The sequence below is a fragment of the Medicago truncatula genome, chromosome 4 (genome assembly GCF_003473485.1).
Source record: "Medicago truncatula cultivar Jemalong A17 chromosome 4, MtrunA17r5.0-ANR, whole genome shotgun sequence".
NCBI lineage: Eukaryota > Viridiplantae > Streptophyta > Magnoliopsida > Fabales > Fabaceae > Medicago > Medicago truncatula.
This window is the reverse complement of record NC_053045.1, coordinates 7,617,156-7,639,046: the sequence shown is the minus strand read 5'-3', so window position 1 is coordinate 7,639,046 and position 21,891 is coordinate 7,617,156. Positions and strand designations below refer to the sequence as shown.

General features: G+C 33.8%; 1 protein-coding gene across 1 annotated transcript; it reads left to right on the top strand.

Annotated features, from left to right (window-relative positions):
• Positions 1-16,064: 16,064 nt before the first annotated feature.
• LOC11422499 (disease resistance protein RGA2) lies at positions 16,065-19,945 on the top strand. Its single transcript, XM_003604897.4, has 2 exons — positions 16,065-19,580; positions 19,743-19,945. Exon 1 carries the CDS (start codon positions 16,484-16,486, stop codon positions 19,559-19,561), a length of 3,078 nt encoding a protein of 1,025 aa, XP_003604945.1. The 5' UTR covers positions 16,065-16,483; the 3' UTR covers positions 19,562-19,580; positions 19,743-19,945.
• Positions 19,946-21,891: the final 1,946 nt, after the last annotated feature.

Here is a 21,891-nt window from a genome sequence, read left to right as displayed (position 1 = left end):
CTTGTACTGGTGCTTCTCTAAATTCTTATTGATGTTCATGTGTCTGAATCTTTTTTATCTGGTTGATATATCAAAAGAGAAATGATATTTGAACAACCATTTTTAAACAACTTTTTCTCTCATATTTTCATTGTACTTTTATTCTCTCTCTTTCTTTTTCTCTCTCTATTGTTATTGTCCAATAAAAAGAGAGGAAAAAAATATTGTCACTAAAGTTGTTTGATTTTGGTTGTCCAAAGTGGATACGAGAAGTGACGAGGAATGATATTTGGACAACCAGAATTGTGAACCAAGATTCATTAAACAAGTTGGCCTCAATGCATAATTATGTGCTTTGAGGACTCAGTTATCTACCAATCATACTAATGCCATATTGGTAAAACAGGAAGATAAGAAGCCTTATGGAGCTAGGTCTTTAATTTTTATCCACAAATCCAATAAAAGAAACATAAAGAATTGGGGTGCTCACACACATTGACTACATAATATCAGTTTATTTTATATTTATAAAAAATTGTTTTCTCTCTTTCTGTCTTTTTTTCTTTGACAAACTTTCTTTTTCCACTTTCTCTTTACTAAATTACACTACTCATGGCATTTCAGAAACTTCCATTCAAGTTTGTGGTCTGAAACTTGATGCCATTACATCAATGTTAATTTGACGTGATTATTATTAGTTAAGTTCAATTAGGCAACAAAAACAAAAGGCAACAAAAATAAAAAAAATTGTCCTCGTGAGCTTAGCTCAGGTGGATAACGTGATATTATTCACCAAATAGCAGACAAATAGCCATAAATGAAGGGAGAAAATAAAATCAATGGTTCTTGTTTTATAATTTTTTTTTAGAAGTTATAATTTTTTTTTATTTTTATAAGAGAGGATATAATTTGTTGCCAAAAGATTTTGGGAATAGATCAAATATTCTCGTAAGCAGACAAAATTCAAATTCTTAACATAAACTGTACCTACTTGATAAGCAACTTTAGCAAAGATTAAGGGATTTTTCAATTAATTTCCCCCCTTCTATCATGCTTGTGGAAAACTTGGATATTACTGCTTAAAATAAGATTTTTAAATTACGATTACAATCGCAATTGCAAATACAACACAATTATGAAAGTATTTAAAATCTAAGTATCTAATTGTGTGATTGACGTCAGTGCTAATGAGCTTTATGTAAGAAAGAATTATTTGAAAGAATTCGAGTTAATCTCCTCAATGTTATTCACAATCGCAACCTGGAAATGTGTATTATGTGCATCCTTTTGACGGTCCTTCTTCCGGTGCAGTTATGGCCAGTGTTATTCACAATCACAACCTGGGAATGTGTATTATGTGCATCCTTCTTACGGTCCTTCTTCCGGTGCAGTTATGGCCAGTGTTATTGACAATCGGAACATGGAAATGTGTATTACGTGCATCCTTATGACGGTCCTTCTTCCAGAGCAATTATGCACAAGCTTTAACAATCCAACTATCATGTGTGGGCTCAATCTATGCGTAGAGCTCTTGGCGCGAAGAACAAATTCAATTTCGTTGGCAATATGATTCCTCTTCCAAGCTGCATCTTCTAGCAAGGTGAATTAAGCATCTCAGGTATATCTAGTATTTCTTACACTTTGAACCATACCAATATTGGATCAGGGGTTGTTGATTTTGGTGCAAGTGACCATATATGTTTCTCTTTGAAGCTCTATGATACTTATAAACAAATCATTCCAATAAATATTAAGTTACCAATGGTCACATGGCATTAGCAAATTTTTCACCATGATTGATTGCATTGAATGTAGATGGATGAAAGGGTAATTATTGGCAAGTGTACCAAATCGTAATAAATAATAAAGTAGTAAGTTATCTTCTTCACATGGATTGTCGTTCAACTCGGTAATTATCAGATTTTATTTGAAAGTAAATAAAAGAAATATTATAAAAGGGTTGCAGGGTTGTAATTGCAATGCCCAATGCAAGATTAGGTCAGTTTGATTTAAATATGTAACGATGAAAGGATTGCAGGGTTGTAATTGCACTGCCCAATGTGAGATTAGGTTGGTTTGATTTAAATGTGTAACGACGATTAGGGAATCATTGAATCCCCTCTTTATCCTTAGTTGGATTAATTCAAAGTACCTATTAATTAAGACTTAAGGATTATGTAAGCAATGGTTTACTCATAGAAGAATATCCCTACATATGTTGAATTGCTCCATAACCTCCATGACTCAATTATGAAAGCCATAGACATATTCTTTGATGTCAACATGCCGTGTGCCTCTTAAATTGTCATCTAAAGGAATTACACTCCATGGAGATTTCTAACCCTCATACCCTAAGGGTCTCTAATAAATTAGACTCTTGAACAAAAGTCATATGTAACAATTCAGTTAAAGTGCAAGAATTAGTTTATGAACTCTAACCTAGTTTGCAAAAGATTAAAACGACGAAACATATGAAAAGAAAATATAACTCAAATCATAATGAAAAAACCAGGGATTACCTCTGTAGTTGTCCTTAACAAAGCCTCCGATTGTCCTATACTAGGTGGTGTTCCAGAAAGGTTGTTGTAAGACACATTGAAGATATCTATAAAGGTCAAGTGACTTAGTTGAGAAGCTACCTTACCATTCAAGTTACTCTATGATAAGTCAAGACTCTCTATTTGGGTAAGATTGGAAAAAGTGATTGGAATAGGACCTGACAAGTGATTATGTTATAGATTCAAGACTCGATGGTTTTGCATGTCTCCAAGTTCAGAAGGTATGACTCTAGTTACGATATTGCATGATAAATCCAATCCAGTCATCATCTCTAGGATTTTAGCGTCGTAAAAGTACTCATAGTTCTTTGTTCTAAACTGCAATTGTAGATGTTCTTGCACCATATCTCCATTCAGTGGAGGTACAATTGACAAACTAGCATTCAAGGAAAAAATAGCAGAATCTGGTATAAAGTCAGTTATCAACATATTGTATCATTCCAAATGACATATTTTGGAAGCAAGGTGGTATTGAAGCATTGAGCATGTTTTCTGATAGGTCTATTTTGTCGATCTTTTTTAACCGACACAATTGAATTGGAATATCTCCTTCCAAATTGTTCCTTCCTAATAAAAGAACACGTAACTCTGATAGCTTATCCATCCAGTTGGGAATTTTACTTGAAAGTTTGTTCTCCCTCAAATCTAAAAGTTGTAGTTGTGAGCCTTCAGAGAGTTCAAATGGTATAGATCCAGAGAGATCATTCTTTTGCAAATACAAGAGCCTTAGATTTTTCAAACTACTTAAATCTGGGATTGATCCAATTAACTTGTTTTGAGAAAGATCAATATATTCAAGAATAGACATGTTTGAAAACATCCCAATTGGGATCTCACCTTCTAAAAGATTTTCAACCATACGAAGGGCTAGCAGGTTTGAAAACATCCCAATTGAACTAGGAATTGTTCCTGAGATTGAATTATTGGATATGGACAGCAAATACATCTTCCAGTGTTCCACCAAAGTTGTTATTATTGAGAAATAAAGTTCCCAAATACATTATTGAAATATAAAATTTAGGAATATTACCACTTAGAAAGTTGTTGGAGAGGATCAAGGTGTTTAAACTATCACAATCTTTGGCCAATTGTTTAGGTAACTCACCCGAGAAATGATCAAGGTGTTTCATCATACCAATTGATTAAGGTATATTTCCTTGAAAGCTATTCAATGAAAAGTTCAGATAGTCAACACTAGGAAGGAATATACCAATATCTTCTGGAAGCAAACCACTTAAATTGTTGTTTGATATATCCAAATGTTGTATCCCATCATTATGTATCAACCAATTTCTTGGGAGTGAGCCAACTATATTGTTTCTGGAGAGGTCCAAGAATGCCAAATTATGTTGATATGAAAAAAAACTAGGAATGACATTTCCTTTGTCCATGTTTTGGTTGCAATTTTTAACATAAGTGTATGTAGTTGAAATCTAGGAAACCACTTTGTATTTTCAGTTTCAACGTGTACTCCATTGCATGAAATGTATGGATGCTGAAGCTTGGAGAATTATAGACCCATTGCGTTGCTTTGTTATTTTAAATTTTATTCAGTTAATATTTGTACTCTATGAAAATACATATGTTTGTGTCGATGTTTGTTAAGCATGAAATTTGTGTTCTTCCTAATCTTGGACATTTTGGATTATTTTGAAATTCGGATAGAATCAAATATGAATTCATATGCAAATGAAAATTGGATCGACTGATGAACCTTGGGAGTCATCAAAATTCATTCCTACAATTCATTTGTGGTAGAAACGGTGTTTCGACACTTTTGCAATATTAGAGCCTTGGGATGTGAAAAATTCCGAAAAGAAAATGTTAGTTTTTTTTTTCTTTTTTAAAGCGGAAAGGAAAAGTTAGTGTTTTTGAGTGGTGAGATAGTTCTAATACATTTAGAACCGGTTAAGAAGTCTAAAATGTTACGATAGAACTTCGATAACTATGTGTTGAACCGCGAATAACTGAGTCCGGTTTTATTCCAATCCACCACAACTATATAAGTTAATTTCCTTCACAAAATTTATTTACAACAAAATTTATCTCTCCTCACTCTTCTCTCTCGTGCATCCCCCGCTACCAACGCCACCTGACGTCGCCATTTAGCTGTTTCTCAACTGAATCATGAGAACATCATAGTGAATCGAAGCTCTCGTCAAACCACTCACCCGCGTGAAATCCATTTCTTGTGTTGTCGCTTTGTAAATGTGTTGTTGATCATCTTTCTGAGTCTAAATATGTACAAATATTTGTGATCAGACCGTTTTAAAATTTTAGCATTTTTGGAGAAGTTTCAAATGTGATTTTTATTAGATATATATGTTATAGATGAGAAGATCTATGGTCTTTTGTAAAAAAAAAAAAAAAAATCTATGGTCTCAACTTAATAGTTTTGAAAAAAATAATGTTGTAACGAATTGGACATGCATTTAAATGGCCTTTTTGTCATTTCTGACGACAAATTAATGTTGCATTTGTGACTGATGACATTTTCGGTGTCTTAGGCTGTGTTTGGTAACACAAAAAAGCTAGCTTATAGCTTGTTGGATGAAAACGTGATGTGTTTGTTAACAAGCTTTTCTCGCGAGCTTATAACTTTTTTTGAGAAGCTATTTCAAGTAGCTTTTTAACTTATAGCTGATAGCTTTTTACAACCTTATTATTATTTTTTTATTACTTTTTTATCCTTTTGTAGACAAAGTAACCGTCCCACTCCCTCACGTTTTGTTTTCATCTTTCTCTAATATTGCTCAAAAATCTTCCTCTAATACTATTTCATTGCTTCATTCACTTTCATTTCACTCCTTGCTAAGAATTGAAAATCCATGCTCATAGACAAGTATTTATAGATATAAATTTTTACAAACATATATTTATAACTATTGAATCTAAGTGCTATATATAATATTTGAGTTATTATTTTTGCATATAAAATTAATATCGCCGCCCTTAGACCTCTTTTTCTAATTTATGATAAAAATGCATATTTCAACGCATTTTTTAAACATTTTTTTTTCTGTCTCAATAATTAGTGATGTCAACATTTTAAATTCTAAATATATTTTTGAGATAACGAACATTGTAGAGATGAGTAATTGAATATGTGTATCCCTTTCGTTGCTTATCATTGACATTTTGAAAGATAAAAAATTCTCCATAGCTCCAAAATCACATAAACTGTAGGGCTGTAATATGGACATGAAAAATAAAAGCTCTAAAATGATAAATTAATTATTTTTCAAATTTAACATTATAAGATGTTCATTTTGATGTATGAAGAAAGAACCAAAGACAATACGTGACTTTCATAGGTTTTGATGAATATTATTTTCAAAGGTTATATTTTTGTTGACATAATTTTGATTTTTAGTAAATAAAATTGTCATGTACTTTTAAGTCATTTTATATTTATAAGAGCTAAATTTACCAAACACTTTAATTAAATTAGTAGCTTTTAAGCTATCAGCTACCAGCTAGTTTTTCAGCTATCAGCTATCAGCTAACTTATAGCTGCTTTTTACCAATCAGAGCCTAAATTTTCAACACATGAGCTGTTCTTTATGTTTGTAACTTTGTGTGTTGGGTTAACCGAGCCTGAGGCTTTGTCAAACGACATAAACACAAATGAGACTGTCAAAATTCATCCAAAAATCATTTTAACATAGTTTTCGAGCTTTTTAAAGAGGTTTCAAGTAGAAAATGTTCAAGATATTTATCTGTATAGGAAAACAATTTTATAAATTATTTTGAACTCATTAAAGTTTCATGAAAAACTTAAGTATTTGAGAAAAAAATGTTCCATTTGAAATTAAAAAAAAAAAAAAAAGAATTATTTCTCACAAGTGTCGTCTGAGTTTTTGAGGTATAGTTCAGTTATGTGATCCGAGAAATGTTAGAGCACTTGACACAATCTCAAGAACAACAATTGTTACCTCTATGATAGTAGCAATTGTTGTTTTTTGGACACTGGTGCTCTAACATCTCTTCAGGTCACATAACTGAACTATACCTCGAAGGGTTTTTAAATCAGACCCTTGAAAGTAAGATGTTAAATATATCACTATTCCATCCATTTTTTGACAATGACGATCATTCCGACGACTTTGGTTCATGGGTTGATGATAGAGGCACATTCCGACTCTCTCTTTCTCTAAGCAACCGTCACACTAGTTCAACATAATGCTATAGTGTAAAAAAATTCTTACATAACCTCCTATAACCAATCAATCACCTTATATTATTATATATAGCCCTTAAAGATGAGATATTTTTCATTACAAAGAAACTTCTTGGAAGCACAAAAAAGACTTGGAGTTGACAAATGAAAAAAAAAAGAAGCTATTATTTGCATGCAATTAAACACATTGCTTTAGGGTGTGTTTATTTCTAAGGAAAGATAGTGAGTACTGGGTAGGAAAGAAAGTTGAGAGAAAGAAACATTTTCTATTATTTGAAACTCTTTAAAAAGGCTATGGAAAGAAAGAATCTCATCGGACCCACACTAAAAATCTTACCACACCAATATGGGCAGAAATGTTGAGGAAACTCAACATTGTATTTGAAAAGTCCAAAACACCCCTACCATTATTGTTTTTTTTTTTATATTTATGTTACTATTCTTTCTTTTTTGAACAAATGTTACTATTAGTGGTTTGTTTCTCTCCTTTTATTTATCCAATTGGCCGTTTCTTTTTTTCTTCTTCACAAAACTATAGACCATTCTTTTTTTTTTTTTGTTTCTCTCATTATAAGAAGTCCTCTCATTTGATACATTTCCTATATATATATATATATATATATATATATATATATATATATACTTTTCCTTTTTCTAATGGAGTGTAAATAAAAGGGTGTTTATGTCAATTACTAAAAATATATCATTTTTTCCTCAAACTGTCTAATCCACTTTCTCTTAAACCAAACAATCAAAACAATCCTCTCACTTTCCACTCTCATTCTTTCCTCATACAATCTTTCTTTTCTCTTTCTTTCCTTTCACTTTCACACTTCAACCAAACAAAGCCTTAGTGTTGTTTCTTTCAATATGATAATATTAAGGTTTAGTTAAACCTGCAAAAAGTTTTAATATTCACTTTTTTCCATTTGAATGATTATGTACTAGAGCCGTCAAAATGGCCGGACCGTACGGGCCGATCCGAAAGTCCGATTAAAATGTAAGGTTTGGGCCGAATAATTGCAGCCCAAATTTTGAAGAGGGCTTTTTAGCCCTGCTCGTAAAAATCCGTAACCCGTTAAAGCTAGCCCGTCCGGGCTCCGGGCTGCCCAGAAGCCCGCAAAAAATACAACTGGTCTTTTTTCTATTATTTTTTTGTGGTCTGTGTGTGTAACTGGTCTGTGTGTGCATGTAATAACTTGGCTAAAATAATATTGTACAACACGATAACTTAATTGAAGTCTGATAACATTGTAATTGTAAATTGTAGGACTGTACTGGTTTACTACTTTCTTCATTCTTTGCATGTATTTCCATGATTAAAAAAAGTTATATATCTTAACCAATCATGAACAACAATATTAATCCACTTGTTATTTCCATTATCATGATTACCAGTAGCTGTAGGATTCACTGATGAATAAGAATTCCTAATGAACCACTCCAGTAGCTGTGGCTTTATGTGACAGTATATACATAAAGAAATTGACAGAACTAATTTGTGATTTGAGAACATGAAATAAAGCACAATACTGTCACAATTATTCTTTAATGATTGATTTTCTGGTTTAGAAGTTGTTATTCTACATTTAATTTGACTTATAATTTGGCATATAATATTGTAGGAATTACAATCTGTTTGTGCTTCAAATATGATGGATAGTGATACCGATAGTAGTGAATTTTTTTTTTTTTTTGACTGAGTAGTGAAATCTTCTTAATTTAATGAATATGCCGTTAAGAAAAATGTGTTCAAAGAATGGACAAAAAAAAAAGGTATGTCCGGGCTGGTCCGTTAACCCGGGAGCCCGTATAGGGCCGGGCTCAGACTCGATTATTTCAGCACATATTCAAACAGGACTTTTTAGCCCAACCTTAAAAAGCCCATTGTCCGACCGGACCGGACCTAAACGGGCCAGGCCGCCCGTTTTGATAGCTACCTTCACAAATTTATGGTCTACAAAGAATAGTATCTAAAAAGAGATTATCATGTTATGGGTGATGACATGTGATGGACTTATCATAAATAAATGACAATGAGATGGAAATTGTGGTTTTAATTCACACATATCCTATCTCTAAAACCGTCCATGATATAATTCTCACATCTTCTCTATAAAATTCAAACTATATATGTAACTTTAAAATATCTCTAACCTTTTCACATACTCTAAAAAAAAACGTAAGATGTGAAAATGATTTGCCGGTTCACTATATAGTTTGTTGCAGTCTATTGTGGTTGTTGCACCCAGATTGTTACCAATTGCTAGGCATTATACCAATCCAAATATCCAATTAAAGAGTAGATGCATTTTGCATAAGAGTCACATATTTTCTTTGTTTTTTGGGCAAAAGTCACATCCTTTGTTAGTGCATTGTCGTTGTGAATTTGTGACCATAATATGTTATGTTATCCGGTATGGTTATGTTGAAACAGTAGAGTAAATGAGTGGAAGTTGGAAGAGTAAACACAATTTTACATTGGATAAAACTAATGTTGTATGAATTGAAAAAATGTGGAAGTCTCACATATGAGATAACACACATATTAGTAATGATAATATAAGAGGGGAATTACTTCTAAATGTGTGCCCTTGAGGTACACACTTTAGTGAATAGAGAGAGCTCAAAAAAATATATATCCAAGAGGAGGCGTCGTTGATAGTTTGTCTTACACAGTTTTGAACAATGTTGCAAAACGTATTAGAGAGGGTGGCATGATCGTGACTCAACCCGATAATTGATTCGGTGGTAAGAAAATCATTTTCAAAGGTATTTTTTGAATTTCAAAACCAATAGATTCTCGTTAAATTTAATATCAAAATTCAAGCACATCTAACTTAGACACAAATCCAAATAAAATTTGTTTGAACATACACATAAATGAAAAAAGTTAAAAGAAAAATAATTTAATCAGATCACTTTTTTTTACAAGAATTTTATCACATCTTTTTTATTTGTTTCTGCCAAAGTAAGATTTATCCTTGCTTCTGCTAGTAAGATGCTTTTCTATTACTTTTGTCTCTCTCTCTCTCTCTCTCTCTCTATATATATATATATATATATATATATATATATATGCACATTGCTTTGTGGAAGGAACCACTATAAATTGATTTCTCTCTCTCTCTCTCTAATTATCTGCTGCACTCAGACTCTGAACATTACAACAGAACCTAAATTCTATCAGCTTCTGATCATTAACTTCGGTTTTAGGAGAAGAAAAAGAAAACAAAATTCAACCACCCCCCCCCCCCCTTGTATTTTTCTCACCTTCGAATACCACCTGAGGCTGCATCTTTGGAGGCTACCTTGGAGATGGATGCATCGTCCCAATCCCAAGGGGACGATATTATTGACCACACAGATGACTTCCCGGTTTGAAACACCGACAATTATGGTAACTCCTATTTCTCATAGCCCTGCTATTACTAATAATACTATTAGTATACAACTTGAAAATGCATCTGATGAGATAGCTAGAAATGATTTGGAGGAGAACCAAGAGCATATTTTATATTACATAATATGTTGAAGTGTTTGATGATATCATCATCAACAGTCACTTTCTTAATGCAATTTAGGAATTCAAAATTAAATTGAGTTAAAAGAAAATGTTTCAAAAAGACAAAGTGGTGGTAGAGATTTGCAAATGAGAGGAAAAATAGTGAGAGAGGGAGTACCTAACACCGATGTAACACGTTCCATTCCATTCTTACCTCAACCAACTAAATCGAATCGTCACCGAAATGGAGAAGAAGGTGAAAGTGAAAAGATGAACAATTTTGGGAATACCTGAACATTCAATACATCCGATTTTTGAAAATCTTAGTCATCTCAAGCGTTGGAGAGGGAGAAAAAATGAGAATAGTGAAGAATGATTGACTCCATAAGGATTCTAGGGGATGAAAGTGAAACTGAGAACTAAACTTCAGAGAAACAAAAAACTATTACCTTGAGAGAAAATTCACAAAATCAACAAATCTGAACAACGATGGAATAGAGCATTAAGTATGATGGATGTTTGAGATTTAGCAACAGAAGAAGCATTGTTGATGAAGGGAGAGAGAAACGACGGAAGATTTCGGTTCATATTACGATGACATCTTTCTCTTTCTCTGGAGAAGTTGAATTGTGATGGTTTCTGTGGGTCAGAATCACGGTTACGGCGGAGATGAAATGGCCAGATTTGGTGCCGCTACAGGAGAGAGAAGAGGGACTGAAAATGGAAGATGAATTTCTCATATCAGAGAAAAATGGCGTGAGAGGGGAGGGAGAGGGAGGGAGGGAGAGAGAGAGAGAGAGAGAGAGAGAGAGAGAGAGAGAGCAAAAGGAAGTAAATAGTTTTGCTATGGCTGGTTCAGATGCCTTTGGATCGAGAAGAGTGGGTAACATTGAAGCCAATTTTTGACCCATGTGCATGCCTCAGAAAGAAGCGAGCATTGAATATTTGATGGAATACCAATGTTTGATGGGTAATGTAACACTCCTATTTCTATTAAAGCAATTAAACATGCGAATAATACATTTATTCAAGAAATAGAGGCTACGCCACATTCAAAATTCAAAAACCAATAAACATGTATATAAACCTCAACAGTCACAGCGGAATATAAACCAGAGTAAATTGAAATATACATGTTATGAATAAATAAATTACATCAACATAGGTGCATCTCAAAAATCCCAACAAACGGGTCATCTCCAAACATAACAAAACCAAAGATAACCTAATCTAGACCGACACAACGAAGCCTAGATCAGAGCCGACTAATTCTAAACACCGATATCGGAGAAAGCTCCAGATATCCACCAAGCACAAGAACTCACCAAGCAACTAAACCTGCACAACGTCTACCCATCCATACAGATAGGCAGGCGGTCCATAACATATCCACTGGGGGGTAAGTATTACATTATCATAATCCAAATAACAGTTAACATGAATATTTCAATTTAAACATCATGCACTTGATCAATAATAATATTCCCACATCAATAATTACATCAAACCCCAATATCCCACATCAATAATCACCAATCACATGTGTCATGAACAAATATCAATTCACAATTATTCATACACAATCACCAATCATATACATCATGAACAATCACCAATCATAAGCCATGAACAATCATTAATCATATTTCATGAACAATCACCAATCATAAGCCATGAACAATCATTAATCATATTTCATGAACAATCACCAATCACATGTATCAGGAATAAATATCAATTCACAAATATTCATTCGCAACACCAATCACATTTCCAAATATGACTCATGTCATGATATGCACTTATTGACACATAAATGCATGTACCAAAAGGTCGTCACCCAAATCCAGATCTCAAAAGATCTATGCCAGACCGAAGCCCTATAACGAATAAAACATCGTATCCAGATCTCAAAAGGTCTTTGCCAGGCCGAAGCCCTATGACGAATAAAACATCGTATCTCAACACGACTATGATGCATGGACATGTACAAGGACTCGATAATGCGACAACATTTCACAATTTTCTCCACAATATATAGGACAACACCCAATTATATTGTTCATCTCCACATCATTTGCATTATCAAGAAAACATGTCCATACACAATCAAATCATAGTATTCACCATCGCACATCAACATGATTATCAATAATCAACAATGTCATTCAACATCAACTATCACATATAGTTTCACCATTTCAAGCATTCTCATATTCCAAGTAATAGGGAAAACAACATCTCATGATAAATATCATAACCAACATATAACCATTCATAATCAACTATCACATATAGTTTCACCATTCAAGCATTCCTTACATTCTAAGTAAGATAACATACAACATCTCATGATAAACATCATATCCAATACAATCATTCATTCATACAACTTCACTTAGCCATATAAGAATAGTCACCACAATTCGTAAGACAATTAGTTCAAGAAATGTTTTTGACCAAAGACCGTGTCAAGTGGCAAACGACCAACATTGACAATTCCCAAGACAAAACAACATAGACAAGTTGAGAGTTCTCAAACAACCTTAACCAATCATGTAATCATGAATTTAAATTGCCTCCGGACCATTAAACATTAATCCAAGAACAACTTAAGTTCGTATGAAAAACCCCATTTCACAACTTTTCACATTCCCACCCGAAATATCACCTTTTACATGATTAGAACAAATGAACTAAAACCAAATAAATAAACTCTAGGACCTCAACCATGTATATACACAAATCACATATGAGTGCAGTAGTGTATACATCAACGTTTCATAGGCCAACTCACTTAAATTCAAGTTTTGCAAAGATTCATATCATAAATGTTTCATTAAAGTCAAGAAAACACAAGGACTCACTAAGCCCTTAATACGAAGCTATTTCTTCCATAAAAACATCCCTAGATGATTAGGATAAAGTCCCTACACTTAGGAAGAAGTTTGGAAGTAATTGGATCAAAGAAAATTGCATTTTTAAGGTTTCTAGGCTGTCAAAATCGCTTCATGATTTTAACAGCATCAGACTGAGTAGAAAAATTTGATGTTGCTGTCAAAATTGCCTCATGATTCACGAAATCGCTTCATGATTCGACAGCATCAGGCTATGCAGAAAATTTGTTGTTTCTGTCAAAATCACCTCACGATTTGTAAGATCGCTTCATGATTTTGACAGTAGCAGACTATGCAAAATTCAACTTCTACGTTTTCGCGCATAAAAATCAAACCGTTAATCCGTTTTCGATACCGTTTTCGCCTACATGCTCCTAACACTTGGCACTATCATAATCTACAAAAATTTCATGTTTCAACCATCCCAAAAGTCATTTTTCAAAACCTCACATAATCACTTATTGGTGAAAACGCTTAAACATCGACATTTCACACGAAAAACCCGTTTTCTCCCAAACAACTCAACTAACATAACCACAACATGAAAACAGAAATTCTCCTAGGTTCAATTCATCGAACAATAACAACATTTCAGTCAACAACCATAAATATCAAAGTTCAATTTGGTCCTTCACATGAACACTTAACTCAACTTCATCAATTTCACACAACCACCAACAACATCTTATTTCTCATCAACAATTATGGTATATGAACACCCAAGCCATAAATCATAATCAACAACATATCTCAGCAACAACAACATCAATTACATATGATTTACATCTCATTTCAATCAAAACATATCAAATTTCATCAATTAAGTATAATTTCATAACTTAACATTTATACATACTTTGAAACATGTAATTTCACCCACAAACATACCATAATCATCAATTCATGCACAAGAAAATAGCATCACAACAAGAGCACGAATTTAGCAACAATTGTTCATCAACCCATTTTCATATAACATGAGAAAATGCAAAAATTGTACATGATTATGATAATAACTAACCCCCTTACCTTAGAAGAAGATTAATCCAAACTCTTGCTTCAATTCAGCTCCTAATCTTACCCCAATTGATTCCTCAAGCTATTCTCTTCAAAACCCTTGTTCTTCTCTTCACCTCTTTCTCTCTCTACCTCTCTCTCTAGGAAAATTTTAGTGAAGTGAATGAAAGATATTTTCTATGACAACCCTAATGTTATCTCCCTTAATGGGCTCAATTCTAAATTCTAATGAGCCTAACCCATTCTAACATAACTCTAAAAAGTTTCTATACACTCAACGTTAATTACTAACAACGGTAAAATATAACCAACGGTCATTAACGGTAAAAACTAATCACTACACTAGTAACTTAGTAAAATAAGGGTTCTCACTAAATATTAAAATAATTCTTACCAAAATTACCATTTTACCCTTACCCGCCAAATGACCAAAACACCCTTCTAATACGGTAATCCATGTAAATGCACCCAATGACAATTAAATACACACAAACACATAAAACACACATAAACACATAATAAAAGTAATTAAAATAAATCTAGCTAAAAATTGGGCTGTTACAGGTAACAGTGAAGGGATTTGAAATTCGAATTTAACAGTAAGTGTAGTTAAGGCATTAGTTTCCCACTCAAATCAAAAGATTAGGGTTTTAGATGTTTTGTTTACATTGTAGTTTAGGATTAGGTAATAAGGATAAGGATTCTTTACCATGGTTTTTTACTGCAAAATCATATGCAAAATCAGTGTAAAGTTTGTGAATTTTGAAGGGAAATTGAGAATGGAGGAAATGGATAAAAGGTGTGAAATTTGAATGTGGAAATTGAAATGGGAATGAAAAGGGAAATTTGAGCTTGGATTGTGAATTGGGTTAGGGAAATTTGTTGATAGATAAAGAGGAAGTTGTGGAAGAAATTAAGAAGAAGAATGTTGAAGCTGAAGTTTGGACTGAAGACTTGAACTTGTATGACAGAAGAGGGAAGAAGGCGATGGCTTTGGAGCCTCCGACCACCTCCAACCACCCTTGTATGACAGAAGAGGAAAGAATGGTGGTGGTGACGGTCATATGACAATGAGAACGGGAGAGAGATACGATGGTGGTGACGGCGGTGGTGCGGTGGTGGCGGAGGAAGAAATATGGAAAGCGGTGAGAGGAAAACATACAGGGAGATGAGCCAGAGAATGGAAGAGAGAGAAGAGGGTGAGAAAGAGAAAGTATTTCTGACAAAATTGCCCTTAAATTTTTATTGTTTGACAAAATTATCCTCATATAATTAATAAAAAAATACCACATGTGAGGGTGTACATGGTGGTTTGCCACATAAGTGTGTTTATGTATCACTTCTCTATTTAAAGTTGTAAACTTTGCTTTTGTATATCAATCATCAATTATTGTTGCTTACTTTTGCCAGTAAGATGATTTTGTATATCAATCATCAATTACTGTTCCTTAAATAATTATTGCTATTACTTTTTCTGTTTTGGCGTTATTATCTATAAAGAAATAAACAAGCATGATTTCCTGAATTATCCACTTTTTCTTTTGTAAAAAATAATACTTTGGCCTAATGACATAAATTTACTGGTACTTCCTTCTGTTTCAGTTATAAACAAAAGTTATTTTTTTATATACATTTAACAACATTAATTTGCAAACTCTTTTACGCAAAGATCTTAGACATCTCGAGTGGAATAGGAAAAATGACTAATCTTCAAACACTGACACAGTTTGTATCTGATAAGAGGTTTGAAGTGCTTGATCGCTTATAGTCGATAGCTCATCAACCTTTTCTCCATCACTCAGAGACATAGATCTTGTTGAATTTAATAGGGGTTGTTGTAGTTTAAGAGTCTTGAAAACTTGGGATTCATGATTGTTATTTGTTAAAAAAATGTACTGATTGCTAAGCATTATTCAGTAATTCTTTTTGCATAGGTCTCACATCTTTTGTTAGCTCACCCTTGTATTGAATTTGTGACCCCCATGATGACTCATAGTATTTTATTTTTTTAGGGATGTCATTAAAAAAGGATATATCATATTCTCCACATACAGTATCTATCCATTATTGCCCTTGAATTATTGCTATTGCTTTTGCTGGTGCGTTGTTTCTTTTGTCTATCAATTATTGCTACTTTAATTATTGCTATAGTTATTATTTATCATAAATAAAATAAAAAATACAAAAAGTATGATTGATTTCTTGAATATCACTTTTGCTTCAAAAAAATCAGAAGCCAAATAAACTATATCATATCTCTTTAACTCTTATAACGACACTCTCACAAATTGTACTGTGTGAATTTAATCTTTCAAAAGCTTGTGTTCCTTATCCACTTCTGAGAAAAATGGCTGAAGGTCTTTTGTTCAACATGATTGACAAGCTGATCGGGAAGCTGGGTTCAGTGGTTGTTGAAAGCTGGAACATGAGAGATGATCTTCAAAAGCTGGTGGAAAATATGTCTGAGATCAAGGCTGTGGTTTTGGATGCAGAGGAGCAGCAGGGAGCCAACAACCATCAAGTTCAACTCTGGTTGGAAAAGCTCAAGGATGCTCTTGATGATGCCGATGACTTGCTTGATGACTTTAACACCGAAGACTTGAGGCGACAAGTGATGACCAATCACAAGAAGGCTAAAAAGGTTCGCATCTTCTTCTCATCATCCAACCAGCTTCTCTTTTCTTACAAAATGGTTCAGAAAATTAAGGAACTTAGTAAGAGAATTGAGGCCCTTAATTTTGATAAGAGAGTCTTTAATTTTACAAATCGCGCACCTGAGCAACGAGTTTTGAGAGAAAGAGAAACTCACTCCTTTATTCGTGAGGAAGAAGTTATTGGAAGAGATGAGGAGAAGAAAAAGTTGATAGAGTTGTTGTTTAACACCGGCAACAATGTGAAAGAGAATGTTTCAATTATTTCTATAATTGGAATTGGAGGACTTGGAAAGACTGCACTTGCTCAACTTGTATACAATGACAAAGAAGTGCAACAACATTTTGAGTTGAAAAAATGGGTTTGTGTTTCTGATGATTTTGATGTAAAAGGTATTGCTGCAAAAATCATAGAATCTAAAAATAATGTTGAGATGGATAAAATGCAATCGAAACTCCGCGAAAAAGTTGATGGCCGAAGATATTTGCTTGTCTTGGATGACAATTGGAATGAGGATCGTGATCTTTGGCTTCAATTGATGACATTGTTGAAAGACGGCGCAGAAGGAAGTAAAATAATTATCACCACAAGAAGTGAGAAGGTTGCCAAGGCAAGTGGTTCATCTTCTATCTTGTTTTTAAAGGGTCTCAGTGAAAAACAATCTTGGACATTATTTAGTCAATTAGCTTTTGAGAATGACAGAGAACTAGAGAATGAGGAATTGGTGTCAATTGGCAAGGAAATTGTGAAAAAATGTTCAGGGGTTCCTCTCGCCATCAGAAGCATTGGAAGCTTAATGTATTCCATGCAGAAGGAGGATTGGTCAACATTCAAGAACATAGATCTTATGAAAATTGATGAACAAGGTGATAATAAAATTTTACAGCTTATCAAACTAAGTTATGATCATCTACCATTTCATTTGAAAAAGTGCTTTGCTTTTTGTTCATTGTTCCCAAAAGACTATTTAATTCCTAAAACAACATTGATTCGAGTTTGGATTGCACAAGGGTTTGTTCAGTCATCATCAGATGAAAGTACAAGTTTAGAAGATATTGGTGATAAGTACTTCATGGATTTAGTTCATAAATCTTTCTTTCAAAATATCACCAAACATGTTTTCTATGGCGAGAATGAAATGTTCCAAATGCATGATATTGTGCATGATCTGGCAACTTTTGTTTCAAGAGATGACTATCTTTTAGTTAATAAAAAGGAGCAGAATATTGACGAACAAACCCGCCATGTCTCTTTTGGCTTTATATTGGATTCTTCCTGGCAAGTTCCAACTTCTCTTCTCAATGCTCACAAATTAAGGACATTTCTATTACCGCTACAGTGGATTCGAATAACTTATCATGAAGGTTCAATAGAATTATCTGCTAGTAATTCCATCCTGGCAAGTTCTAGACGATTTCGTGTGCTGAATCTTAGCTTCATGAATTTAACGAATATTCCATCTTGTATTGGTAGAATGAAACAGCTAAGGTATCTTGATCTTTCTTGTTGTTTTATGGTTGAAGAGCTCCCAAGGTCTATAACTGAATTAGTTAACTTGGAGACTCTTTTACTCAATAGGTGTTCTAAATTGAAAGAGTTGCCCAAAGATCTTTGGAAGTTGGTAAGCCTTAGACATCTTGAGTTGGATGATTGTGATAACTTAACTTCTATGCCACGTGGAATAGGAAAGATGACTAATCTTCAAACATTGACACACTTTGTGTTAGATACAACTTCTAAAGACAGTGCTAAAACTAGTGAACTAGGGGGATTACATAACTTGAGGGGACGACTCGTGATAAAAGGCTTGGAACATTTGAGGCATTGTCCAACAGAAGCTAAACATATGAATTTAATAGGGAAGTCACATCTTCATCGATTGACATTGAATTGGAAACAACACACTGTTGGTGATGAGAATGAGTTTGAAAAGGATGATATAATTCTACATGACATTCGACACTCCAATATCAAGGATTTAGCAATAAATGGATTTGGTGGTGTGACATTGTCTAGTTTGGTCAATTTAAATTTGGTTGAATTGAAATTATCCAAATGCAAAAGATTGCAATATTTCGAACTCTCACTGTTGCATGTCAAACGCCTCTATATGATTGATTTGCCTTGCCTAGAGTGGATAGTCAACGACAACAGTATTGATAGCTCGTCAACCTTTTCTACATCACTCAAAAAGATACAACTTGATCGGATACCTACTCTAAAAGGATGGTGTAAGTGTAGCGAAGAAGAGATCTCAAGGGGTTGTTGTCATCAGTTTCAGAGTCTTGAAAGATTATCGATTGAATATTGTCCTAACCTAGTTTCAATTCCACAACACAAACATGTCAGGAATGTAATTCTTTCAAATGTCACAGAGAAGATATTACAACAAGCAGTCAATCATTCAAAAGTAGAGTATCTTAAGATAAATGACATACTGAATTTGAAATCTCTCAGTGGACTCTTTCAACATCTAAGTAGACTGTGTGCATTGCGTATCCACAATTGCAAGGAGTTTGATCCGTGCAATGATGAAGATGGTTGTTACAGCATGAAATGGAAAGAACTCACCAACCTCGAAATGTTGGAGTTCTATGAAATCCCAAAAATGAAATATTTGCCTGAGGGACTTCAGCACATTACCACTTTACAAATTCTGAGAATAGTAAATTGTAAGAATCTTACATCTATACCTGAATGGGCAACATCACTGCAAGTGTTAGATATCAAAGATTATCCGAATCTACCGCCTCCAATGATGATCAAGACTTGATCAATGGTTTGACAATAAGGTAAATAATAATATGTTTTGAATACATTATCATATCAAGACTTGATTTCTAGCTTTTGACAATTGTTTTGTCAAGTCATTCTTAGGCTGCTGAGTTGTCCTTTTTTCCAGAATGATAGAAGTTTTTTGTTTTGACAAGTGTCTATGTTATTTTTGTTGGCAGATTGACACTTTTGCTGATTGCATGTCTCATTTCAAGCGTGTTTCTAAGGAACCAGAAAGTGTCTTTACATTTTACTTTGCATATAGTTTGTTAAAATAGTTTGGGATTTTTAAGCTGGTTATTTGTGATATTGTATTGTTCAACTCACTTTATTTTGTGTTTCAGATATTTTACATGTTTAATTTACTTAAAGGATTCATAAATGTTTGGGTGAAATGGTGAATCACTTATTTTGTTTATGAAAGTTTAGGGAAAGTTTAGGCCATTTTGCAATCGAGAAACTCCTCGTGTGTGTATGTTCAATTATACCCCGACAATAATTGATTTTTTAGTGGATTGATTATGATTAAAAGTGAGTTGAAGTTAAAATAATTGTGTTTGGACATAATTATATAAAAGTGAATTGAACAATAATACGTGTTAAAACTTAAAATCAATTCTAAAATAATTGTGTTTGGATGCAAAATCAATTTTACATGAAAACAATATGTGAGTGAATTCTACACCTGAATCAATTTTGAGGATATGGTTGTTGTGCTAAGTTGTATCCAGGATTATGCATACTTAAAATTAGTTCAATTCTAGATAATGATCCTAGTTTTTTGTAGGGACGTATTGATTTTGGTTCTACTTTTCCTTAAAAAAAAAAAAAAAAAACCTAGTTCTACTTTATATAAATGACTACTATTTTCTTAAACATGATAAAAAAAAAGTGGGTGATACTTGAAACTAATAAATTACAGATATTATTGATGAACTTACTTCGAGCTCAAAAGTTATTACACATCAAATTACTTCCGAGATTCAAAGTTCTAAGAGCAGCTAATCCTTTCAAAGAGGGCAAGATGCTACTATTTAGTTTGATATCTGAAAGGTCTACCGTCTCCAACTTTTTGAGCATGGGAAAACTTAAAAAAATAAAAATAAAAATAAAAAAGCAGAGATATGCAAAGTTTCAACTTGTATTATTAAGTTTGTATAATTTTGTTAACGAAGTCATATATGTAAGGACTAATTAAGGTAGTACCTCCGTTGCCAATCAAGTCTTGAAAATTGTTGGAGGACAAGTCGAGGAAGTGTAACTCTTCAAATGGATGGTGTTGTGAATCCCCGAACCTCCAAGGCCGGATCGAACCACACCAATATAAAGAATAATGATGTGTGGAGCGACGGAGAGTGGTAACCACCGAACAAAGTTTATTGTGCAAGCAAGAAACAACAAAACACCACCTAGATCTAATCTAGGAACCAAGTGTGAAACACAAAGCAACAATCACAAGATAAACAAGGAGGGAAGAAGAAAACAATAAACACAAAGAGATTGTTCACCCAGTTCGGTCTTTGCTTGACCTACTCTGGAGGAGAGATTGTACTCTCCAATCCACTATCAAATGAGTTCTTTACAAAAGGAATACAAGAGGTTACAAGAAATTAGTTTGACAAGTTCACTATGAACAAACCCTAATTTCTACCCCTTTCCCAATCTCACCAAGACACTCAATGATTCTCTCTTTACAAGGTGTTTCCCATGTTTTCAACCCAAGAGATACTCTAATCAAAGAACCCTAAACCCTAGAGCTTCCCCTTTGATTTCCCAAGTCTCTCTCTTTCAACCTTCTCTCTTCAAATCTGCACAAGAACACTTAAGTACTAGTCTTCCTCTGTTCCAATCGTGTCACGATTTTCCCAATCGTGTCACGATTTGCGTCCGTCCCAAGGAACGACCAGTCCTTATCAAGGATACTTAACGAGCAAGTTTCTGGATCGTGTCACGATTTCCCACAATCGTGCCACGATTTGCACCCCTGCAACCCTAGCTCACGGCATCCGAAATCGTGTCACGATCCCAAAATCGTGTCACGATTTCCCTGTTCTTCCACACCACAAATTTGAAGACAAACTCAACATTTCTCCACCTTGACTTCTAATTTGGTGATGATGCCACTTTAACCATCAACCACCCCTTTTTTTTTTTTTTTCCTTGCATCCAACTCTACACTAAGTTGCTCCACAAGTCTTCACCAAACCATCTTCAACTACGGAACGTCTCCCGCCTCCTCGAAGATCACCTTGCATCCGATCACCCGTGATCTTTTAGGCAAGCACACAAGTCACCCCATACATTCTTCAAACCCCGGAATACCTTCCG

Coding starts and splice junctions, on each gene's coding strand:
- LOC11422499 (XM_003604897.4), top strand. CDS start 16,484: ATGGCTGAAGGTCTTTTGTTCAACATGATTGACAAGCTGATCGGGAAG.